The 27,499-nt window shown below is 36.0% G+C and overlaps 1 protein-coding gene across 1 annotated transcript in view; it reads right to left on the minus strand.

Moving 5' to 3' along the window:
* The window catches only part of LOC145685398 (tabserin-like), a 142,230-nt gene that overhangs the window by 51,578 nt on the left and 63,153 nt on the right, over positions 1-27,499 (minus strand). The window contains exon 2 of the mRNA XM_081757792.1: positions 5,414-5,456. Within this exon, the coding sequence (XP_081613918.1) occupies positions 5,414-5,456 (43 nt within the window). The remainder of the gene's footprint in view (positions 1-5,413; positions 5,457-27,499) is intronic.

Here is a 27,499-nt window from a genome sequence, read left to right on the forward strand (position 1 = left end):
AATGTAGGTATTATTCCTTTATTTTCAATTTTCATTTCACTGTCCTGTGGGCGAACTTCCGATATTAATATTATATTTAACATATTGGCGGGTTTTAGTGGATCACCCTGTATTATATCAGAAAAAATTACATAAAACATAAGCTAGTCAATTAAACAGATTAAATTAAAGCTAAAATAAGATAAATATACAGGAATATTATATACATCTCTTGCAGTTAAATAGAAGTCAAAATGACGGCTCGGTACTTCTAGGGAAGTAAAAATTTTGGTCCTTCTAGTGTTAACATACTTTAGCCAAATGGTAAAAGCTCAGCTGTTCATTTTATTGTTCCGTGTTAATTATTATTGATTATGTTTAATACCGGTAGTAGGTTTTCTTTTCGCTATGCTTGGATCCCTTTATTCAGTTTAAACATAATCAAATAAGTGTCACCATAATTCCTCTTACTTTGAATGTAAACGCCATTTGCAATTCATAAATAACAAAACTGGAATGCTTCGCGCTAGCTGCAAAATGTAATTCGAGACTTCATCTGTAGCGGAAGAACAGTCAAGGTGTTATATGCGCTTGTATAGTGATCCGACGTTGTTTAGTTGAAATATACTCTACTTCAAAATATTAATTCTAAATTTAGTTTCTTCTTGCACAGTGATTGATAAATTATATCTACTTAAGGTTTTCCATTTAGAGATAAAATGCAACAATTCATGCTCATTTTAATCACTAGAAAGAAAGAGTGGGGATAAATCTTATGGAAACATTATAGGGATCAGTCGTCCATATTGATATTTTTTTATGTTTTCGTTTATTCTTGTATATATATATATATATATATATATATATATATATATATATATATATATATATATATATATATATATATATATATATATATATATATATATATATATTTACAAAATGCAGTTCTCGATTAATTAGAATATAGCAAGTAATAGCGAACGATAGATATTGTGCAGTGTTCTCTTGATATCGTAAGTGGTTGTAATAGAAACATGCCTGTATTGTTAGCTAGAAATTTAAATTATAGAAATTCATGTAAAGGTATACATTTTTATTATTTCTTATATTTGAAACATACGACATATTCTCTCTTGATGCAATGGTTTTCACAAACTAAACTGTTACACACTCAATATATCTTTTAATTTCCATAGGCTGTCCTTTAGTTTTATTGATTCTATTTTTGAAAACAATGAAAACAAATAGTATCAGAAGAAAAAATCCCATCATTAACTTCATTCTGTGGATGATAAATAATAATAATAATAATAATAATAATAATAATAATAATAATAATAATAATAACACTTTATGAAAAACAATGAATTCTTTAATGGTTTTGTGTATAAAAGGAATTTTTGCAAAACAAAGATTGGAGTCTAATCATCGGCCCGGCGTGATATACATTTCAATTTTCATAAAGTTTCAATAGAGATATTAAAAATGAAAACTAACAAAGACAATGCAAAACATCCTGAGATTTTACATAATATTGTATCATGTAAAGCAAAATAAGGTTTGGTCGACATTTGTTTTCCTTGGTGTCTTTAAGGTTAAATAAAGTCACTTTGTTAAATTCTCGTGTTGTCACTAACTCTATTTGCTTTTTAGACATTCTTTGCTTCTTCACTTTCCGATCATTAGGCTGCTTGCTACATGAACATCTTCATCTCTTTTCTGATCACTAAATACACTATCAATATTTTCTGTATCCTCGCCTCTGTGTTGACGCTCTTTACTGTTGTTCTGATTGCTTTAGATACATTGTCATTTAACATTAAAATAGAAATAATAAATAAAAACAATGTTGTATAGTTCATGTTGGTTACGTATTTAGTTCAAAAACAAATGGTTGAGTGTAGTATAAAAATGTTTTCCGAGGAAGTTTTGAAAATTCACAGCTTCGTTCAAAATCAAATTTCATGGTTGAAATTTCTTCAAACATTGAAAAAAATACAAAAGTTCAAATTAAAAGATCATAATAATTGTAGAAAAAATATAAGTGTACTTTAGTTATAGTAATAATAGTACCATATGGTGTTGTAATAAAATCACTTTCACGTTTCACCTTTTCATTACAAACTCCAGATCTACAAAACAGAATTTGTTAAATGTCGATACTAAATTTAGTTAGCAAGTTTCACTATCAGAATTATCATGCTAATAATCAAAATTAAAGAAGAGAAAGTGCTGAAAAAAATGGTGTTTGCTACAATATTTTTAATAGCCTAGTCCTAAGATATACTAATATACGAATGTCCTTAGACAAGGACCTACTGGCAGAAGCTAAATATTTTTCATAATTAAAGTCAAATTTTGCATTATTGTCGAAAAATGTTTGTTTATAAGAAAGCTAAGGCGACAATATGACAATCGTCATGTGTTGATCTGTTTTAGTGGCGTCAACTCAAAATATCATTAGCCTAATTGGAAATTCAATGTATAATGTGGAAAGCAGTTTTCTCTATATTTATAAGAATTTCGCTGTAGTTTTCGGTAGGTTTCCGGTAGGCAGTTTTAGGTAGAAAATACCATAATATTCCTTTTTTTCCACCCTTTTTGTATTGTGGTACATGCGTCTCTAATTTTATTATTCCAACCCTCCAAATTTTGGATAATAGGAAGCAAAACAATTCAAACTTTTCATAATAAAAATAATTGGAAATATCAGCAAATTAATGCTTAGAAGCTACTTCCATGTACCAGTGGGCACTTTGGTGCTTCAATTTCCGCTACCCAGTCCTAAAATCATTTAAAACACCACACCTCTTTCTTTTATTACCTTCCATGCTCCTCTCTGGCCTATTCAAAATGCAGGCTACGAGATGTGTGTTTAAGAAGCGTTGGAACAAGTCCGAATCATATGTTGACGTCCCCCTGTAAGCTGATTTCGAGCAATGGCAACAAACTTTTGTTTATAAAACACCCTCTAATTCAAAACTTAACTTCTTGCTCACTGCACTGACAAGATCTTTAGACCTTTTCTTATCGCAATGCACAAACCATTTATGACTTACGTGTTGACAGTTCAATAGGATTTCGTGTCTGTAATCAACACCAGCGTTACATCGACTTCTTCGGAAATGCATACTATATAGTGCGTGAATCTAGGGGATAGGCTGGCTTAATCGTTTGTGAATTGCTTGTTTTTTCAACTATACTTTAAGATTGCATTCATATTGTGGTGTCCTTCGATCATGCAGCCTTTAACTCAGTATCAGCGTTAATATAATTTAATGGTACATTTTATCAGAAAATTCTGCAAGACCAACAGGATCCCGTATAGTTAAAGAACTCGGACTAAAAGTGCGCGATGTGCAAATTCACCATTTGTGCAAACAGTTTCTCAAAAATTGTTTTCACACTGCCCATCTTACATCTAGAAAAAGTGCAGCAAAATCTCCAAATGTATCTACATAAGGTATCAAAAGACATGTGCTGTTATCTGTTAATAGTTCATCGCGGAAATTCCTTCCTTGTCGAATCTTTAACTTAAATATTAACAAAACTACGCTACAAAGAATTATAAGAAACTTGATGATAAAACCATAAAGGTCCGAATTGTTTCTGAATTGTGTGCTAGTGATTATGGTGATCGAGTTTATTCCTGTAACTGATTTATTGGGAAGTTAAATGAAAACCCTATGGTCTTGTTACAAGTGATCTTTTTCGATGAAGCAAAATTCTTCTTAAATGGTTCAGTGTCCTCATCACATGCAAGATATTGGTCATCGATGCAACCGAACGTGAGATGAGAAGTGTCAATAGACAAACGAGGAATAATGGTTTGGTGTAGTATAACTGCTACTGAGGTGATAGCACCTTTCTTTTTTGATGAAAATGTAACAACGTCATCATATCAAAAGCTACAAAGAAATCAAATATTGGCTGAACTTGATTGTTTAAATTTAGGCAAAGTGATGAATTATGGTCCATGCAAGATGGAGCCACCTGTGCCACCTAAGCCGGCGTGTTATCAAAATAACATTCTAGATGTCTTTTTACTACGATAACCAATAATTTCACATTAATTTGACGAGAAATAATGTTTTCTCGGATATCTGTGCTATGATATTTATGGTGAATTTCTGGCACATGCAAAAAACATTGAAATATTAATTCTGGGAAATTTATGATTAATCTGATTTTAATTGGCATTTCCAGAATAAAATTTGGATTTTTTTATAAACATCCCCCATTCTATGTTTCGCCCTTTGTGACTCCCTAAGGCGGTTCGGTAGCAAAGTAATATTCTATGTTACAAACCATATTCTTGTTACCACAATATCGCAAAATGTAACATTAATTCATGCAAAAAAATCTTCTGGTGTGTGCCTACTAAGGATATGTGTTGTGAATTTTAATATGATTTTTGAATTGGGGTCTGTAGCTCCATATCAATCACTCACACATGCGAGGATAATCGGAATACTAATTCTATGACATTTTTGACTAATCTAATGCCTACTGGATTTCGCTAAATAAGGTTTCGGATTTTGGTAATATTCCGCTCACCACCTTTTTACGCTCCTTGCCTCCCAAAGGCGGAGCCTTACCCAAAATTATGTTAATTTTGCTTCCAAAATGCTTCCAAATTTAACATTGAATCTCATTTAAGGAAAATTAATTTTTGTGTTAACGCACCAAAAAAGGTGCTAAACAGTGATTTTCTCTTATTTTCATTAGAAATTTAAAAAATTCAGACATATCTCAATACCAATATCAAATTTCACATTAATACTGTGAAAACTTCGTCGTCTTCCTCTGCTGTAGAAAATTACACGAATTAGGGAACTGTCTATATATATATATATATATATATATATATATATATATATATATATATATATATATATATATATATATATACCAATGTATATGGTAATAGTACTTTTAAAAATCATTAAAAATTAAAATGGTGAAACCACCTTCATTGATACCAGGTAACTTGGTATACATTGACCATTTTTAAAGAATTTATTATTGTTCTTAAAACTTGAATACTGTAGACAGATTTCATATTTTGGTACAGATTAAGAACTGTCCAGAAGTCAAAATTAGACATCAAAATAGTGCAAAGTAGTAATTAAATTCAAAGTAACTTTTACCTTGCATGTACGTATATATAGAAATCTCTATCTCTTTCTTTTTTATAGAGTGCAGTTTTGAAATATAAATCCCAATATATATATATATATATATATATATATATATATATATATATATATATATATATATATATATATATGAAGTTTTTATTATAAAAAACAGAGAAATAAATAATTTATTATATTTTCTGTTTTATTCCACAATATGTCTCGTGATCGTCTTTTATTATTTATGAATGATGTTATAATTTAACATATACACAAAACATGTATGTACTAACCTTTTACTTCCCTTGCATGCACGTCTTTGTAATTTCCTGGAAACTGAAATAAAAAAAAATCGAAGTTTACTTTTAACAGTAGTTATTTGATGTCGCGCTTAGATAATTTAAACTATTTTTTTTTAAAATTGGATTGGATGAAATATAGTAAAAACGAAGTCAAATCGTATGTACAAATTTAATTAAACGTGAGATAGGGATAAGTCACTGGTCATCATACAGATGGCCAGTTTGGAATTAATGTTCTACAAAAACAAAGTTTCAAGAAAAAGTTTCTTTTACATAATATTTTAAATGATAAATCAAGTAAAAATGTTTTCCGTTTGACTCTTTGAAACACGGTAGTACTGGTATTATATCATCTTTGATATACCACCGTCCTTCAAAAAGTTAAGACTTCCCAGTGAGTACCAGTAGTTCATGATATGAGGCCTTGTAGGCAAAACAGTGTCCGCAGTGCGCCCGATGAATTCCCTGACGTGATTTTTTGTTTCATCTTTTTATCTATTCTGCATATATCTATAAACGAAAGTCACTATTTTTTGTGACATACTACCTCTTGAATCACCTGATCGATCACAATCAAATTTTCAACATAGATGAGGTTCGGGCCTGGAACGTTTTTTATAAATATAAATTTACATTGACGGTAGAACGTAGGGAAGGGGGACTTGGGGAGATGTTACAAATGGCCGTCATTAGTGTTGCTGAGATGAACAGTGACACTTTTGATGAAGCTTAAATCGAAACTAAACCCAGCAACTTTGTTAGGGGAGCGAAGATGATATATAAAAATGATCCAAACGACCGCTATTAGTGTCGAATCCGTAGCTTTTGGGAGTCGCTGAGTCAAACAGTGACACTTCCAATGCCGTTTAAACCCGAATTCAGCCCTTTATGTCCGAAACGAAACGTAATTTCTAGTGCGAAGAACAGGTATTCTGCTTGCTCCTGACACGCACACCCTATATTTGTTATCACTAGGAGACGACATGCAACACTGTAAATAATATTGTTTCTAACAGTAACAAATAAATAAACTACAGAAATAGAATACAAATATGTAAAATCCCATTAGTGAACGGGTGCTGACAGCCAATTGTATTACTATTACATAAACAAGAATATAACCAACCAGTTAATTTATAATTAATCTAACACAGCACTTATTGTACTGTTCATAATAAAAAAACTTCATACTGTACAAGTTTCAGGTTAAAACAAATAGAGTTTTAAACCCAAAGTTTCAGCACTTATTTCCAGAATGTTTCAGTTACCCGCAAATACGTTCCCACCTCCGCTGAATTCATTTGACAATAATTTGGGAATAAACTGACATCTGTGCTGTACAGAGAATCAAATGTTTTGCATGACAAAGAAAATTAAATTACAATTTTTTGCTGTATTTTTCTTCGAGGCTATTGACAACAGTACATATGCGATGTATTACATCAATGCTTAAAGATAGCAGTGACAAAACAATTGGTCGCAAATGAGAGGGTCGTGTTTTACACCATTTATGAAGAAGATGGTTTCTAATCTTAAATACCATAGAATTGTGTATAGTATAGTCAAAATATGTCGTCACCTACTCTTGCAACAGTATGTAATACATTCTAATACTTTTATTAGAAATGAAGATCAGAATTCTTTAAAGATGATTTGTGTGCGATTAAAATCGAGTTGTAAATAAGAACACAGGGCTTTTTTGAAAGAACCGAAAAAAAAACTCTAAGGTAGAAGCACATTCCATCTTACTTTTAACCTATATGTAACGTGTGCTTTTAGGTTATACTCAATCCTTCAAGTCACTTGTAAAGTGATATTACAAATGTCCCATAAGGAAATATGTTGTCATTTTTACGTAAATACAACCAACATAAATATAACACTTTGATCCGAAGTTAGAAAAAAACCTCCTGTGTGAAAACAGTGGAGTTAATTCTTTGTCTCCTGAGGCCATGAGTACTACACGCTCACGTACATTAGAGAAAGTCATATGAGTATGTATATCCTCGAAAATAAAAGTTGTGAATTTATTATATTCTGAACCATTGATACGCTTCACCGCATATACGTTCATATTTTATCAAATGCTAATATTCTTAACTACACTGGTGAAACATTTTATAGTAAGGTAGGATCTGGCCGATCTTAATTGTCTCTTTTGCGAATTTGTGTTCTTTTCTTCTGTAAGTTAGTGTTTTTCTAGTATTACAAAGTCACACACACACACACACACACACACACACACATATATATATATATATATATATATATATATATATATATTAGGGATGGCCGGATCCGAAAATCCGGATCTGATTTGGTCCGGATCCTTTGGATCCGGATTTCGGATCTGGATCCGGATCTCAAATCTCAGATCTGGATCCGGATCTCGGATCTGGGTTCGAAATTCGGATTTGCATCCGAAATCCGGATCTCAGATCTTGATTCTTATCCAAACCCACATCCCACCCAAATGGTGATAAACTTGAATATCAAAAATTCACCGAAAGTAATTTCACGAAGTCATGACACTGAAGAAGAAAACAGAAAATTAAGACGGATATTGACAAGTCTATTTGTCTCCTTCATTCTACACTAAAGATCAAATGCTTGCCTTACTAAAAAATAATCTGATTTGACCCGGATGAGAATTCGAATGTCGAATCTAGGTCCACCCGGTTGCAGGACCGAGATGAAATACACACATATTTATATTTGAAACCGGAATACATAACTCGAATATTTAAAATTCCCCAATACACATATTTCATTGACAGTTAAGAAAACAAACAGTTAAGACAAGTATAGACTAGTTTTTACGTATATTTATCTTGCTCAGTCTGCTCTAAATATCAAATGCATACCTTACAATTAGATTTAATAATTATTTAGTGAATCACAATATGAGCACCGAGAATAATCTATGAATTTTGGTGCCCCTTGTCTAAATTTGAAATTTCGGATTCATACATAGAATCAGGCTAAAAGATAAATATTTGAGATCTGGACACCGAAACAAGTGCTAGTACCAAGATCGTAGCCGTTTTACCTAGGTAATGCGAGCGGAAGGCGAGCACTAATTCCGCATGTACCGGTACTTTGGGGAACACGAAGAACTAAAAACAGATAAATATTCTTTTTCAGGGGCAAGTTGCGCTTTAACATGACTTTTCATGAGTGTTGTGTTCAAATACGAAAACTGTAATGGTGACTTGTATGAAATAAATGCCTTTTCTTTTTTTTAGCAATAAAGTTAGGTACTTTCACATTGAATAAAAATTAGCAAAGCACATTTCACTGATTAGAGTGCTGGTTCTTATGGAAGCTTTCACACTGAACCGAAGATTTTCTCATGTGGGTATCGGATTGCCACAATTCACCTTGCTGAAAGACGTGGTTTATCAGGAGGTCGGATTCTTTTGGACTTAGCCTGTAGACTGATTCTGGTCTCAATTATTCCCATATAACAAGACTAACCATATATAAAGTTGGTTCGAAATGATTTAAAATATCACTAATTGACCTTAAGGGGATAATCCCGATTTAATATTCGTAAATCAGAAGAGATGTAAAAGTTAAGCATTAAAATAAATCCGATAATTTCTAATGCAACCTAATGATAGCAATAAAACTCCTTCTGTAACATTTTCAAAGCTAAGATTAACAGTTTTTTTTCCTGAAGAGGGTTTATGGCAAAATAGAATATTATAAATCCAATTATCATAGGTAGTACCTCTGACAGCCCCGGATTTCACATCACCATCGCCCTTCATCCTGACAAGTGGGCAATTCACTTACCCACAATTACTTTTCAGGCATTCCAGTGACATCAATATCCCTTAGAGGATCCTATGGTATCCTCGTCGCCAAAAGTGCCTTTACATCGCCGTGACGCGTATGTGACACTGCAGTACTCTAAGGAAGGGATGGTTGCATAAGAAATTTTGATTAATTTTGAAGAGTTTTTATTTTGACTAGGGAAATAACGTAGGTATAGGGAGTAAGGGCATAGATTTAAAGCATCAGCGCACTGTCATCTCTGAAAAGATTTGTATTCTCAGTTTCTCAAATTATTGTCTTATATGTTAAGTTAAAAACTGCTAACAACTGCTACTAGCGCTTTTCACTCTTCAGGAATTTACTACGACATGTTCGGGCTTGAATTATTTCATTCGCCTCACTGTAATTATTTTAAAATGGAAACTGATTACGCTGAACATGAATATGTTTAGTTGTCGTAAAGCAAGGGCCGTAATAAATGTAGATAAGATTCTTATTATTATATAAAACACATAAGTATTTATTCCGTGTATAGAATAATATAATACAGTAACTAAGCACAATATAATCACTAACGCCCGCAGGGGGGGGAGACCGATATAGAGTTTTTCGTTTTATTCCCTATATATATTACGTTAACAGTCATAACATTGATAACGTATATCGTCTTTCGCCGCTGTAGCCTATTAGTTAGAACACTGATCTCCAGATATGGCGAAAGAAAAAATAAATTGATATGAACAGTGATGTGATTAATTTTACTGCGCCCTGGATCGATCTATCTTCGATTTACTCATACTCCTCCAGCCCCCCTGCCCCAGGTATTTCAGCTTCTGCGTTATATATACAGTTCCATGTCAAAAGGGCCTGACAAAAAGGAAAAGACCGAAAGGCCATAGTCAATATGGCCCGCAACAAAAGGACCCGAGTCAAAACGGCCCTGCTTCAAACGGACCCGGGTTGAAAGGGGACCCGTTACAAAGGGGCCCGAGTCAAATTGGCCCATGTGAAAAGGACCCAGGTCGAAACGTCTCCGCAACAAAAGGGCCCAAGTCAATAGGGCCCGAGTCAAAATGGACCATGCTACAAAAGAGCCAGACCACAATGACCCCGCAACAAAAGTGCTCGTGTCAAAAGGTTTCCGCAACAAAAGGGCAGGAGTCAAAATTGCCCGAATCAAAACGACCCTCATCAAAAGGGTCCATGACAAAAGGGACTTGCCTCAAACGAGCCCGGCTGAAAAAGAGCCCTGCTACAAAAGAACCCGAGTCAAACGGCCCAGGCTAAAAGGCCTCCGCAACCAAAGGGCCCGAATCAAAAGGGGCCGAATCGATACGGCCCGCATAAAAAGAGTCCGGGTCAAAAGAGACCCACGACAAAATAACCCGAGTGAAAACTCCCCTGGACAAAAAGGGGCATCGCTGCAAAAAGGCCCAAGTCAAACGGCTCGGCTTCAAAAGGGCCCGGTTCAAAAGTTCTCCACAAAAATGGGCAAGAGTCAAAACGCCTTTCATTAAAAGGACCCGAGTCAAAAGGGTCCCACGACAAAAGGTCTCGAGTCCCAAGCGACCTGCGTCAAACGGGTCCGGTTCAAAAGGTCTCCGCAACAAAAGGGCCCGAGTCGAAAAGGGCCGAAACGAAACGCCCCTCATGAAAATGGTCAGGATCAAAAGAGTCCCGCTACAAAAGAGCACGAGTCAAAACTTTCTCACGTCAAATGGGCCCGGGTCAAAAGGTCTCCACAGCAAAAGAGCAAAAGTCAAAAGTGGCCCCTCTACAAAGGGCACGAGTCAAAACGGACCCGCGAAAAAAGGGCTTGGGTCAAACTTCTCCGCAAGAAAAGGGTAGGAGTCAAAAGGGCAAGAATCAAAAGGGCCGCGTCAAAAGGATCCCACGACAAAAGAGCCCGAGTCAAAAGAGACCTGCCTGAAACGAACCCGGGTCAGAAGGTGCCGCGCTACAAGAGGACCCGAATCAAAATGGCACTAGTCATAGTTGCCCGGTCAAAACCTCTCCGCAATAAAAAGGTTTGAGTCAAAAAGACCCGAATCAAAACGCCCTTCATTTAAAGAGCCCGTGTCAAAAGGGCCCCACGACAAAATGACCCGAGTCAGAATGCCCCGCGTCAAACGGGCCCGAATCAAAACACCCCTCATCAATAGGGCCCGAGTCAAAGGTTCCCAGTATAAAGGGGCTCGAGTCGCAAGGGCTCTGCGTCGAACGGGCCCGAGTGAAACGGAGCCCCGCTACAAAAGGACACGAGTCAAATGACCCCCTATCAAAAGGGCCTGGGTCAAAAGGTCTACGTAACAAAAGGACCCGAGTCAAAAGGGGCCGAATCAAAACGCTCCTCATGAAAAGGGCCTGGGTCAAAAGAGTACCATGACAAAAGAGTCCGAGTCAAAAGGGGGCCCGCTACAAAATGCCCGAGTCTAAACAGCCCCGCGTCGAAAGGGCATAGGTAAAAAGGTCTCCGCGACAAAATGGCCCTGCGTTGAAAGGGCCCGGATCAAAAGGGATCTGCAACAAAAGGAGCCGAGTTTTAAGGACGCTGCGTCAAAAGGGCCCGGGTCCAAAGGGTTCTGCGACAAAAGGGCCAGAGTCAACAAGAAACTTCGTCAAACGGGCCCTGATCAAAATGAGCACCACTACAATAGGGCACGGGTCAAAACGGCCAAGCGTCAACTGGGTGCGAGTCAAAAGGGCCCTGCGTCAAAAGGGCACAAGTCAGAAAGAACCCGCGTCCAAAGGGCCCGGTAAATACGATTCCACGTTTAAAAAGCTTGAGATCAAAGCAAGAGTGGATATCAGGCATGCACAAGAGGATTGTGTCCCCTTAGTAAGTAGAAGTGTTTATGCAAATGAAGGAAATATATATGTGGTTTTTAATAACAAATAGGAAATTTGAATGATAATATTAGTTTCGTTTGCTTGTTGATTGTTTTGGAACAATCGCTATCACTTACGTCGTTCTCCATGAAAGTTTGCTTGCACTCCCGTCATAGGCGGACTGGGTGTAGTAGGGCTTAGGCAGCGGTTACTATAGAAGGAGCTCAGACTAGAACACAAATTTCTAAAAAAACGTACAATCAGTGGCGCAACGAGCTATGAACTCGGGGGCCCATGCCCTCTCCGAAGCAAACCTGGTCTATCTTATACAGCAGCGTTGCAGAAAAATTTTGGTGAAATTTGAAAATAGATCAAAGCATAAGTGAATATTGAATTAAGTCAAAGCACTCTACGAAAGGAGAAATACCCAGTGAAAACCCTTACATTCATTTCTTAGAGTAATAAATGTTAGTAAAGAGAGCGTCATTTTTTGCAAAAATAAAGATGTTAAAAATATTTATTATAGCGCAAATTTTAAAACTTGTAACCGTTAATAATAGGGAATTTGTGAATTGGAATTTTCATTTTAAGGTTTTTTAGCATGTTAATAATAAGGATAACTAAATTGCTTGTAATGAGGAGAATTCAAAATTTCAATTTTGTCCACATCAAATGGTGCAGCACGTCGTTTGCAGACTACTGTACTGGATATTCTTGGCCCCTCCCGAAATAAAATCCTGGTTGCGCCACTGCGTACAATGAACATCTACGATGAGCCATCGCGTTGTGCAGTAGTAAATTCGTTGTTACTTGATAGTTTTTTGCAAGCTATAATTTATCATTTGTCGTTGAAAATTTCATGTCACAGCAAGCACAGGATTTCCAGAAACAAACTTTCAAGAGAATATTTTATAATTATTATTGCATTGCTTCACGGGGTGTCTAAAAAGTCCCCTGACATGGATAACTCTGTTGTTATCAGAGTTACAACAAAATGTAAGAGGGGAAACCGCCTACAAATATAATGTTTTTAATAGACAGTAACTTCATTCATTTATGTTGTGGGTCCGGGTAAATGGTAACGTTGCATTTTCATGTAACATATAGAGTGTACAGCCCAAACGACTTGTCCGATTTGAAAAATTCTTTCACTTTAGATTGAAAACATCAGATTTGGAGACCGTTTCCCCGCCTATATTTTGTTGTAACTCTGATAATAAGAGAGTTACCGTATGTCACGGGACTTTTGAGACACTCTGTATATTAGCTGAAACACTAAAAAAATAATAGCGAATAACTTTTACTACGGAATGAACAGGACAGCTTACTAAAAATTGTAACACTAAACGACTAATAATAACTTTTGACTGTGGAATGAACACGACAGTTTTACTGAAAATGATAAACACTGCTGAACCACTAAACAACTAATAATTTTAAAAAGTTAAGATTCTTTGCAGTTCAGCTTATGAATCGCGGAGTTTCTGAATAACTTAGTTCACAGACACTAAATTTAACATGTCTCTTTCCATATTCATTAGCAAAAATGTGTCCAAATGTTTTCACAGAAACTAGCTCTGAGATTTGTTTACTCTAACTTTAACTTTGAGAAGCACCTTCCACATGTCACTTGTGTGCATGGTAGAGACAACGCATGTTTGTATACAATGTATAAATTATTAAAGCAACTAGACTGACGGAAATTGGTGCAAAATTTTCCCTGCACATGACAAACACTTTTTATACAAGGTGTTTGCAGCACTCTTACCGTGAATCCCGTCCAAAGATGTTCCATCTTCCATAGCATGCTCAGATGCATAATCATCATCATCTTCTACGGATTCAGGGGCATCATTCTCTTCAGGATCATCAAAAACGAGAACGTTTTGTGACGGTCAAATACACGACAGAGAACTGCTGGAGCTCTCTGTGTATTTTCTCGTGTTTTATATTTAGTTTTTTTTTTCGGAAGAACTCTGAAAGCTCTTGCAGATACACCATTCTTCTTGATTTCTGAAAAGTGCTAAGGTTCCAGTATTTGGAGTTCTTTCGGCTGCTGAAATCTATCACTGACACATGTAACAGCTGTATTCAGAATTTTCGTTGAAGTTTTTTTTTATTCTGAATAAATCATTGTCACTTATATTTAAGTTCTTTTCCAGTTCATCTGCTCCCCTGGCATTTTCTTCTTCTTTAAGATTCTTCTGTGCAAAAAGTCTTTTTCCATTGCTATCTCTACACCAGATTGCGCAAGCTGTTGATTTATTTTCACACAAAATATTTTTGTGTTTTCGTAAAACATTAAACAGACATCTTTTGCTTCTATTTTCTTCTGAAGCTGCTGCTGCAAAGTCTCCAAGTGGTAAGATAGTCCAATCCGTGAGACTGCAGGTATTTTGAAACAGGCTCCGTTTCCGTAAATAATTCCTGAAACATAGAAGTCCTCATTACAGTGTTAAATTCTGTCCATTTATTCAGCAAAGTTTAGCTTAAAATTTTCATTTCGCATTAAAACCCCTGTTCTGTACAACATCACTGAGGAACAATAAAAATGAAAGAAGTCTTGATGATAGACAGTCATCCTCGTCTTGGTTTCATGTTTCGTAGCGAAACTCATTAGTGTCCACCACTGCATTCAGTGCCTTGTTTCTGGTCCATCATCGTGTTGTACCAACTTGTTGAACTTTTCGTAGTCTGTCATGTCCCTCGTGGCTTGCATCAATCATTTTCTTACAAACGTTCTTCCTTTTGTAGTATTCAGACAGAACATGGCACTGGTTTCAAATAAATTTGCAGCTTCAGGGATCTACTAAGTCGAATTTGTCATAACGAAATTAAGAGCATAAGCCATGCATTGGGTGTAAATGATTTCAGGATTATCCTTCTCCAGTATTGCTTTAACTCCTTAATAGCACCCACTGAAGTTAGCAGCTCTATCAAAAAAGCAACTTACAATATCATCACAAGCATCAAAACATTTTTGTCACAAAGTACTCTTTCGATTTCATTATAAGTTAATTACTTGTAGTGTCATTGTTTACCACTGGCTTCTCTGGCATATACAATTTCGGGAGGACATCAAAGAAAGTTATTTAAATGGTACTATCTAGCCCAACCTGTTTATTATCTTTAATTCCATTTGTTACATTTCTGCTTACCTTCACGGACCTCGTGAGGCATATCAAGAACTCTGTTACACAGCCTGAATATTATATGACAAATAAATATAATTATTATTATTCATATGTTATTCTGTCGTTAGTAAATATATTAAATTAGAACAAAATATTGAATATTTTGTACTTGAAAATATTGGGGGGACGCGTCCCCCTCGTCCCCCCGCCTGAGACGCCCAAGCTGTTTGCGACAACTACTAACAGCCGCTCAAATACTTGACCGTTTATAACGCAGAAAATTACTATAGCCAGCTGATTAAGCCCTGAAACGTCTTGGATAGAATCAACCATTATGTTGAAAATGTCCGCTTTCTTGGCGTCTTCCACTGTTTTCTCCTGTTATTTTGAAAAATTTTTGATAGAAAATAAATTTTTAAAAATGCGCTGTTTTCCCATTTTTGAATTATCAAATATAGACCTACAAGGTGTATTAACACCGATAAAGAACCAATCAGCCTGTGGTTAAATATAAACCCAGCTACAAACCAGGCACCAGTCTTCAACCTTGAAAGGGCCGCAACTACCCTACATTATGAAAAAAAGGTCCCAGGTCCCAACAGCTCAACATGATGAAAAACATGCCTAGGACCGCAACTGCTCAATGAAATGAAAGAAGGGCCCCAACTGACCAATATAATGAATAAAGGGCCCAGGGCCCCAACTTCTCAATGTAATGAAAGAAGGACCCAACTGTCCAATATATTGAAAGAAGGGCCCAAGGCCCCAGGTACAAACTAAATCACAGTTTCTGATAATAAAAGACCATAGTGAAAGATGGACCTAGCCACAAATCTAGTAACGAAAGGACCCTATTAAAAAAGATAACTTACTGATTGATGGAAGGGTGGAAGAGGAGTGTGTGTTGGTAGCATAATAACACTGAGCTACCGAATTATTTAGCTCTCTTTTGTTTTAGCTTTTCTTTCTCTTTCTTTCTTTATTCTTTCATCATTGTTTTCTTAGAGGTCCTAGGCCGCGATTGCGACCTAAGGGTTCTGGCCAGTCCGCCCCTACCTACCGTCTTTCTGAGTTTGTATTCTCGTGACATAGCTCAATCAAACTTTATCTATTGCTGACTATTCCCTTAATTCTAAAATTCCATTTCTACTCCTGGATCAAAGTATAAAAATACATATTAGTATGAAAAATATTCTGTGGAAAACATTAGTTTAATTTTGCTGTGAGAAGACATGTGGATCTGTATACAGGGTTACTGAAAAGTATTGGGACAGAACAATAATAACGACATGTCAATTACATTGATTTGGAGTGTGGTCACCATGGAAGGCATCTTAAATTCCGCCATATTGCATATCACACAATATTGTTTTAAATGTAAAAGGTTATGATTTTACACTTCAACTTAGACTTGAATATTCCCACAAATGAGAATGTGAATTCATTTTTGACACTTCATCTGTTTGAGACAGGGTGTGCTATGTTTTACACATGTATCAAATAGGAAAAGTATTGTGACAGGGCTGTAACAAAGAGACACATAGACGGAGTAAAAGCAAATGTTACAATTTGGCATTGGTGTATAAACTGCGTTAAATGATTTAGTGCACATCATGGGAGCCATTTTGAATTCCGAATATTGTATACCACAAAATATTTTTAAATAGAAAGAGGTATGTGTTGAGTTTTGATTTAGAGTTTAACGTCCCGTTCAACAGCGATGTTATATGAAAAGAGGTATGTGTGTCACATAAATTGATGCTAGAATCTTCGTACAAACTACATTCATCGTCCGTTTCAAAAGCATCGGAGTCTACATTATTTATTATTTCCATAATTTCTCCGGACGAAAATACGCCACTATCATAAGAACCACGACTGGTAGCGGTGGTATTCATTAGGGATGGCCTTTTTAAAAAATCTGTTTTTCGAGTTTCGGAAATTTCATTTCTCGTTTTTTCGTTCGGTTTTCGAAAAAAAATGTTTTTCGTTTTTCGGAAATTTTTTCTTTCATTTTTTGAAAAAAAATGTTTTCCGTTTTTTCGAAAGATTTTTCGTTTTTCGAAAAAAAATCGTTTTTCGAAAAATTTGTTTTCCTTTTTTGATTATTTTTCGTTTCTCGAAAAGTTTTCGGAATTCGTGGAATGATAATGTGGGAGGAAATGGGAATACCGCGGGAAAATACACGGACACGATGTTGTCTGCCACGAACTTACTTGGTCTGGGATCAAATGCACAAGAGGTAAGCGTTCTAACACTGAGCTACCGTGCTCCTTGGATTTGGATCTAATGAAAGGTTGAATTGATTTTGACTTTAACGTCCCGTTCAGCAGCGAGGTTATATGAGACCTGGACCTACTGATTAACGTGGAATCCGAACCACATGAGCTCCCGCCGGGAATCGAACCCGGGTCTAACAGGCCAAAGGCGCGTACGCTAACCGCTAAGCCACGGAGGAGCTCGATCTAATGAAAGTAGTGTGTAGTGCTACTATTGACGAAACTCATCCAAACACGACCAAAATTAGTATGGTTATGGACTGCAATGTATTTAGTACACATTTTAAATATTGTTTGGGACTTTGGTTCCAGAGTTATTGCTAATCAAATTTGTGTTTTAAGTTAGTGATATCAAGAAATTTCACTAAGTCGCATTTGATTAAACTCAAATGATCTTGACGAAAGTTGGTAGGATCGTAAATATTGACAAGCTTGGTATGCATGGAAGCTCATATAAAATATTATGATGTACAGACTTTTTGTTCCTGAGTTATTAGCTATCAATGTTAGGTTTGGAATCAGTTAAATCAAGAAATTTCATTAAAGCGCGAAAGATGGAACTCATCCAATTTTTACTAAACTTGGTAAGGTGGTAGATCTTGACGAGCTTAGTAACTATAAAGGTAACCAAGAAAGATCTGTCGCTTTTTTACCCAACACTTTCAAACATCGATATTTAACCTAAGGCATACCTGGAAGATCAAAAATAGTCTCCTTCTGCCAACGTTTTGGAAGGCCATGTATTCCATCGCGGTAGAACTTGGTGGGCCGTGAATCGAAAAAGGTATCAAGTGCATTTTGCACCTCTACTAGGGATTTCAACTGGTGTCCTCTAAGCTGATTGTCCAAGGAATGGAACAGGTGGTAATCGGACGGTGCAATGTCCGGTGAGTATGACGGATGCAATAGTGTTTCCCATCCAAGGTGTAGAATGGTGTCCCGGGTTATCCTAGCCACGTGGGGCTTAGCGTTGTCCTGTAAGAGGAGGACCCCTTTGCGATTCAGAAGTGCTGGCTCCAGAGTCTTGAGTTTTTTTTTTTTTTTTTTTTTTTTTTTTTGAACACGGCTCAACTGCTGACAGTACACAGTTGCATTGATGCTCTGACTAGCCTGTAGCAGTATTTTTTTCTCAAAATGCTGTTCAGAAAATTTGGACTTGAACTTAGTTAAATGAATAAATCTCATTAAAACGCGTTAATCTCCTCCGATTCCCTATTGGCCAAAGTTGATATGGTCATACACTTTAACAAGTCTGGTACGCGTGCGAGCTCAGCATGAAATTTTGTGATCCACAGACCCTTGGTTCTCGGTTCTTGAGGGATATAAATTAGAAATAATAATTCACAAAGGTAAACAGTGTAAAATTTATATTTTACAGAATATTAAAAAAAAATAATTATTTACTAGTGATTATTAATGTGTTATCGACAATATGGCATTACTGCTGAATCGCCGGACCAATTTGAAAATCGAAAAAATGGAGCAAAATATACTGCATTCGGTTATATTTGGTTGGATTACATTAAGTTACGTTAGATTATGTTATTAGGTGCGCAGTTTTACTATACGGATCCATAGTATAAGTAGGAGTAGCAGTAGTAGTAGTAGGAGTAGGGGTAGTGATAGTATTAGGAACGAATTAGAAGCCCCACAGGGGTTTGTTGATGTCTGTTCTCGACATGAAATGGGCAAATTAAAGATTTGCTCAAATTTATCTATACATTTTACAATCTATGGATCCGTATAGTAAAACAAGTGTACCTCTCCGCGAAATAGTCCATCCGTCTCCACATACAGTGCCGCTTACAACATCAAAAACAACCAGCAAATACAATCACTATCTGAGCTTTTACTGTTCCCCTTACCTGACTCTTCCTCATAAACTTAAATAAATTCTCCAATTGACCCGGTAAATTTCCTAAAATTAGTCCGGCGATACAACAATTAGCCCGACATTATATTTTATAATGTAAAAAAAGACTAACAAATTACCAAACAGAAGGATCCTGCATAAACTGATCGTGATAGTATCAGGCAACTCTGTAATAAATTGACTTTTAACAATTGATTTTAACAAAATATGAAACATGAAGTGATTATATGTACTGATACTAAAGACTTCTCACTAAGATCCCCCATTCATTTCTCTTACTTTCTATAACTAATTAAGTCAGTATCAAAAACAATTTGATTGCTTTCAAAAATAGGCAATTTAATACTAACAAAATACTATTGAATGGTTTATTTGTTCTAAAGATTTTTCATATACGGTAAGACAAAGAACTAAGTATCTGACTATAATAATCTCATCAAACGAGAATTCAAATTTTAAATAAGTGGGTCTTCGTTTTCGTATTAGTTTTTACTGCTACTAACTTCAGTAGAAGAATACTACTAAGATGAAATATTTTTTATTTGGTTGTTTGTGGAAGTTCAGCGTCCCTTTTCAGAATCGAGCAAGACTATACAAGACGTGGACCTACATTATAAAGTGGAATCCGAACCACCATAACACGTTCAATGTTTTCCCACTCGGGACCCTGTGCATCAAAGGAATACGCGCTAGCCACTAGACCAATTGCAGGGCTTGAAATCTTTTCTTGGAAATATAAAATTATATATTGAAAAGAAACGTTTGTCGCTTCCTAGTACTTCTCTCGTTCTATGAGAAAAAAAGATTGTAACCAGAGATATAGTAAGTATTTATCACTTTCGGTTGCATTAAACTTAGAGATGGAAACTACCATTGTGGCACAGAATCCATATCAAAAACTGCTTCCGGCTATCGCCTTTTCTTTACTATGAAATCGGAAATGGTAGTTTCTCACTATTTCCGGTTTACATAGAGGGATAGCAATCGATATCACAATCTTCGAATCCTGGATTCATATATATAAACATATCTCATTATCTCTTATTTGTTTTGCTCTATGGTGATCACTATTGAAACTAGAAGTGGTAGTAAATTTCTACCACAGGATAAAACTTGGAGATAGTCTATTGCGAAGGTACTGAATTCATGCTTCTCGCTTGCTCTATAGTGATCAATACTGAAACCGATAGTTGTGATCAGGGGCGGATCCAGGACGGACTTCTTGGGGGGGGGGTTGTAATACTGCTACTTAGAGCTATTTTTACGAGCTCCAACTCTGGGATGGGTTTTATTTATATATAAAATAGGAGTGTTCTCTTCTGGGGGGCGATCGACCCCTGGATTCCCCCTGATTGATACATTTTTCCTACTTCCTGTTTTTGTAGAGAAACAAATGAGTTTCGTTTCACAGTGTAAAACTGCGGCAGACTTGCAATCCATGCGAATTGAATATTCAAAACTTCAGTACAACAAGTAGCACAACTAAAACTCTTGGTTGGAATAGATTAATAAAATCAAAGATAGAATCTGTTCCTCGGATGCTGAATCCATATCAAAAAGCCATTATTAGCTATCACTTATCGTTTTTGTTCTATGGCGATAAAGATTGAAAGCAGGAATGGCTAATTTGAACAAGCAGGAATGGCTAATTTGAACCACTTCCGGTTTGAATAGAGGGTTAAGGGAGGAGACGGAATCTATTTTTAGGATGCTGAATTGATTTCAGAAAACTTCTCGATATCTTTTATAGTTATTGTTCTATGAATATAAGTATTGGAACCGAAAGTAGTAGTAAATTTCAAGCATTTCTGTTTACAACAAAGTGAAGCAGATTATGACGATATGTTCTCTTAAAACCCTGAATTGATTCCAGAAAATTGCTTGTCGCTAACTATTACAATTTTTGTTTTATCGCGACAAGTGTTAACACCGGAAATGATTAATTTGAACACTTTCGGTTCAAATAAAGTGTTAACGAAGAAGGTGGAATCTATTCTTGGGATGCTGGATTAATTTTTTATAAAAAATGCATCTCGATATATCTGACCGATTTTGCTCTATGGAAATTAGTATTACCTATAAAATCAAAAATAGTAATAACCTTCAACCATTTCTGCCTTTGTGGAGTGTTGTGGATTGTAATTGTATTTCCTCTTGAGAACCTGAATCGATTGTAGATGAACCACTTGATTACCAATTTTGTTCTGTGGCGATTAATGTTGAAACTTGTAATCGTTAATTTGAACCACTTCTGGTGTGAATAGAGATCAAGGGAGAAGGTAGAGTCTATTCTTAGAACGCTTAGTCGATCACGAAAAACCGCATCACTATTTCTTCAATCTTTTGCTTTATAAAAATCCGTATTGAATCCCTATTTAATATACTAGTAACTTCAGCCACTTTCAATTTCGATAGTATTGTGCGTTGAGATGACATATAGCTTATATACTCTTGAGACGCTATATAGATTTGTTTTTTTTAAAAAAAAAAAACAAAAACACTTTTGGCTATCTATTACTATTTTTGTTCTATATCGATCAATGTTAAACCGAAAATGATTATTTTAAACAACTTCCGATCTGAATAGAGGATTAATGGAAAAGATACAGCTATTTCTAGGTAGTTGAATCGATTGCCAAAATCTACATCTTGATATCTCGTAATTCAGTATTAAAACCGGAAATAATAGTAAATATAAACAATTTCTGGTTTTGATTTAATGTTGTGGATAGTTGTATGTTGTCTAAGACGCTAAATTGTTTGCAACAAATCGCTTCTCGCTATCTATTACGATTTTCGTTCTATAGCGATACAAATTGAAACCAAAAATGGTATTAGAACCACTTACGGTTTTAAATGGAGGGTTAATTTAGGAGATCGAACCTATTTTAGGGGCTCTAAATCGACCGCAAGAAACGACTTCTGAATATTTGTTACTGTTTTGCTCTGACACCTCTCGATAGACAGACGGACAAAGCCATTCTCAAGACTTTCGACACTTATGCATAGCTTAAGCTGCAAGTGTAATAAGGGCGAACATTGAATATATTCTTGGGACACTGAATTGGTTCTGGAAAATCACGTTTTTCTATGTTACCGTTTGTGTTCTGTGTTGATCAATAATGTAGCAGAAAGCGATAGATCTCTACCACTTCTGGATCATTAAATAAAAGTCAAATGCATTAGATGAATCTATTCGTGTTGCAAACCTACATGTATGTTTCTCGCTATTTCTTGCCGCTCTTGCTCTGATACCAGCTGACAGACGAACGGATGGATAGGCAGACAGATGAACATAGCCCCTCTATAAGACTTCCTATACGTATGCATAGTATACTATAGTTTGGAAGTACTAACAAATGATATAAACTCAGTTTGTTTTACAAAAATTATCCGTTTTCCGTTTCTCGGTAGTTTTCGTTTTCCGGTTTTCGGAAAAATTTCGTTTTTTCGAAAAAAAATCGTTTTTCGTATCTCGAAAAAATTTTCGTATTTTCGAAAAAAATTTCGTTTTTGAAAAATTCATTTTTCGAAAAAGTATTTTTCGAAAAAATGTGGCCATCCCTAGTATTCATAGCCGAAAGCTCAACTAAAAAGAGGTAGTAAATGCTAAGCAAGCTACAAGAAGGATGCTGAAACAACTCTTCCACTGGCTAATAGAAAAAGGAAAACAAAAGTAGCTACAGGTTTTTGCCTTTTGAGTACTCATATCTTTTTCGGAATATATACTTGACACAGCATGCCTTTTAAATGTAAGCCAGACGTGACCTGTACACATGAAGGTGAAAAATATTCGTGAAAAGTAAACAGAAGAGACTAGTTATATGCTTCTGTTTTCTAACAGTCAACTTCGTGTTCAACTGCAGGAACTGACCTTGATACCTACTATCTGACTCAACAAGAGGGCAACTATAGTTACCCATAGGTCTCTTGCAGCTACACAGCGAGCTGTGTGTGTTCTGTGTTTCTCTCTCTCTCTGCCCCTGGCTGTGTTTGCTTTTCATGCTTTGGGGGAAGGGGTAAGACACCTTTGCACACCTTCGAACATAAAATGATCGAAAGACGACCTATGTTAATGTAGAGTTCATAGTTTCAAACAGTGGCGTATACTGGTTTGAAGGCATGGGCTACCACTGACCTTGCATATTATTATTAATAAAAATGGTAATAATAATAAAAGTAATATAATAATAATAATAATGATAATAATAATAATAATAATAATAATAATAATAATAATCATCATCATCACAATATGCATAACAATGAACAAAAAGTGATTGATGTGTTTTGTTCAGTGATGAGCAAATGCAAGGTCTTGGTCTTGGTCTTGCACATCGAGCCTTGGTCTTGGTCTTGCACATCGAGTCTTGGTCTTGGTCTTGCACTGGAACCCTTGGTCTTGATCTTTTTTTGGTCTTGCATGCAAGCGTCTTACAAGTCTTGCATTTAAGAAATCTCAAGCTTTTCATAGGTAAATTTTACTATGGATATAAGGGATAATAAACTCTACAAAGCACCAGTAGTAACGGAAATACAATGTATTTTTCTAAATGTAATATAATTTAACGTCGTGTAAGTATGATAGCGTACAACATAGGTTATGACCTTTATTTTTTTTAATTGGTGCCCATGCTTCACTACTTATAAGATATGCCTAAATCACAAAGTTTCGTAATCTGTTTATATATATATATATATATATATTAACAGATCCAACATTCCACTGGTTCCCAAACTGAGGAGGCTACCCCTGTTTCGCATGAAAGAAAATCAGACGGCACAGATTATTGAAATACCATGAATTGCAAAATTATTTTTACACTCTAAAGGCGTCAGATTTTTCTTTCCAACCACGATTAGCTAATTCTTGTATTAAACAAACTTCCAATTAAATATTGAATCTTTGTTTTACTGATTCCAATATGTACTCTATTGGGCAGACACATTCACATTACGCAAAAGCGATGAAAAAATTGCAGAGTTTCGAAACATGGGCATGGAGAAAAAAGGAGAGAATTAGCCGTGTTCAACGAAAACGAATGAGGTGTTAGAAATATTAGCAGTAGGAGAAAAAAAGAAGAATTTTAGATATTGTTAAGAGGGGGAAAGGGAACTGTTTAGGATATTGGCTGACGAGGAACTGTATCACAAGGGACGTGCTAGAGAGTATTGTGGAAGGAAAAAGAGGGAGGGAGCGAAGCAGACTAGTTGAAGGATGGTATTGAAACAGAAAATTGCTACGTCAAGACGAAGAGACTAGCTGAGGACCACCGAACGTCAAACCTTGTCTTTTGAAGCAAATAACCTGCCAATAATAGCAGAATAGCTATTATGATGATGATATGTTTAGCAATATTGACCAAAAAAGAGGGAAAGAAAATTAAAATAATAATTATTATAATCAAACCTCTTAATATTTTAGAATAATTTGAGGGAAAACTGAAAACGACTCAACTGTCTATGTCTTTTGTGTAGACTCAATTTATAAAAATACTGTTGACCTGTATTAGAAATACAAAATAAGGGCATCAAACTCCAAGTTATTTGAAGTCTCACTTGTGAATATGGATTACTAGCATCAGGTATCTACTTTGTTGGGTTAAACTAAAATAATAATAATAATAATAATAATATATATATATATATATATATATATATATATATATATATATATATATATATTTCGTTAGTCAATCACTTTTTTACTATTAGTAAAGCGCTCTCTAATATCGGTCATCTTCGATTATTTTTATGTTTCCCTCTCTTCCTCCTCCCCAAGTTGCCGGCCTGAATTTGGATTTAAACGACATCACAAGTGTCACTGTTCGTGTCAGATACCACGAAACTATGGATTCAGCACTAATATTTGGTAATTTTTATTATTATTATGCATCTTCCTCTTCCCCAAATTACGAGGCTGAATTTGGTCGTAAATGGTATAGGAAGTCTCAGTATTCAACTCAGCGACCTCGAAAACTATGGATTCGACACTAATATTCTCCATTTTCGATCATTTTTATATATCTCCACTCCTTTCCGCCAAGCTACGGGACTGAATTTTGATTTAAAAAGCACCGGAAGTATCATTGTTTACCTTGGCGGTCCCCAAAACTATAGATTCCATTTCAATGTCGTTCGTTTTCCATCATTGTTAAATATCTTTCCTCTTCCTCTCCCCTAAACTTCAAGATCAAAGTGATATGACAGAAACCATCTCAGGCCCGATCCTCATCTATCTTAAAATAAGATGTTCGCTCAGGTGGTTCAAGAGTTATTAAGTTTATATATATATATATATATATATATATATATATATATATATATATATATATATATATATATATATCCCATTTCGCTCTTCTCCCCCTAGGTTCTACCATCAAAGTGAACTGACATATAACATTCCAGGCTTGAACCTCATCTGTGTTAAAAATTTGATCGAGATTACTCGTTTGGTTGAAGTTATTAAGTTTTATTTATTATTATATAACTCCCCCTTCTCCCCTCTCCTAAGCTTACCGTGAAAGTGAAATGATGAAAACACTCCCAGGCTCAAACTCCATCTATGTTGAAAATTTCATCGAGATCGGTTGGGTGGTTCAAGAGATTAGGAGTCACAAAAATAGTCACTTTCAATTTTATAACATAGATTTATTGTTGTAGGATAATGTTATATCACTCAACCCTCGATGTGTCGTATACCTAAGGATGCTAAAAGTTATATTGATAAACAATTATTCAACGTATAAGCATCCGCCCATGAAATCAAACTTGCGGTCACATGTATTAAGTTTTTTCAATGTCATGAAAATGTTATTTCGATATTAATTTTATGAGCACACATTAAAAATTCCCAACGGATGCTTGAGTCTGGGAGCCAAGGCCATACCCATGTAGTCGACACCTATGGTGTACGGTATTACCAATGTTCAATACTACATTTCACTTTAGTTTTGGAAGAAAAACACCACTAATATGTTTTGAAACGAAACGAAATATCTAGTTTAACGTCCCACGATTATGCATCGGGGCTAAGGGAGACGGTATTTATGAGAAATGAATGAAATAGTGGATTGAAGAAAGTAGGAGGGAACATCAAAACACCGAGAAATAGAGACCTGCACGGGCCGAAATTTTCGGCCCGAGCCCAATCCAGCCCGAATGTACGTAGCGTCGGCCCAGCCCGGACCCGAAACGTTTTGGAGATTTTCGGCCCGAGCCCGGTCCGGCCCTATAAGTTTTGTAAAATTCTTGGCCCAAACCCGGCCCGGGCCCGATAAATTTTGGAAGTTTCATTTTGTAACATTTTTCACGGGCACACTTCTTCAACGTTTGCCTTTATTCTAATTATCGTTTAACGAATGTCAATAATTATTAAAGAATTTCAATTAATCGGCCCCAGCCCGGCCCGACCTGAAAAGAAATCAGTGTCGGACCGTCAAGCCCGTCCCGGCCCAAAGAAATAATAGAATCGGCCCGCGGGCAGGGCCGGGCTTCGGGTCTCGGGCAAGGACCGGCCCGGCCCATGCAGGTCTCTACCGAGAAAACCCATGCACACGGTGTTTGCCCACTAAAAGGTTTCCATAGCGCATGCTAGAATCCAACCAGGGACCCGTATAACCACATGTGACTGCTCTACCACCGAACCGGTACTTGTGCAAGACACTTGCGCAAGAGTCTTGGTCCTGGTCTTGGTCTTGCAGGTGTAGTCTTGCAGGTGTGGTCTTGGTCTTGGTCTTGGTATTGCACCCTTTGGTCTTGGTCTTGGTCTTGCATCGGGATTCCTGGTCTTGGTCTTGCATGCAAGACTCTTGCAAAAACTTCAAGACCAAGACTCTTGCGCTCATCACTAAATAGTTTTGTTTGATCTTTTGTTTTGAGACCGTTAATGTTTTCTACCGTAAATGAAATTCCATCATACATTTGTGCAGTTAACTTCTTGTGGATTGCGTTCGTAAAATGTTAATTTTTACCAATGTCACTTCCCTCAAAAGTCGCCTCTGTTACTGACGTTGGTTGTCATTCCGTACCAGTATACACAAAAATTCTGCAGACATCATTATAATTGTTATGTTTATTATCGCTATCTAAATCTCAAATTTTTGCGTTGTGTTAACAAACGATTCTCGGGCCCTTTTGTTGCGGAGACATTCCGACCCGGGCCCTTTTGATGAGGGGC

This window comes from Thermobia domestica, chromosome 5 (assembly GCF_964235325.1).
Source record: "Thermobia domestica chromosome 5, izTheDome1.hap1.1, whole genome shotgun sequence".
Lineage (NCBI taxonomy): Eukaryota > Metazoa > Arthropoda > Insecta > Zygentoma > Lepismatidae > Thermobia > Thermobia domestica.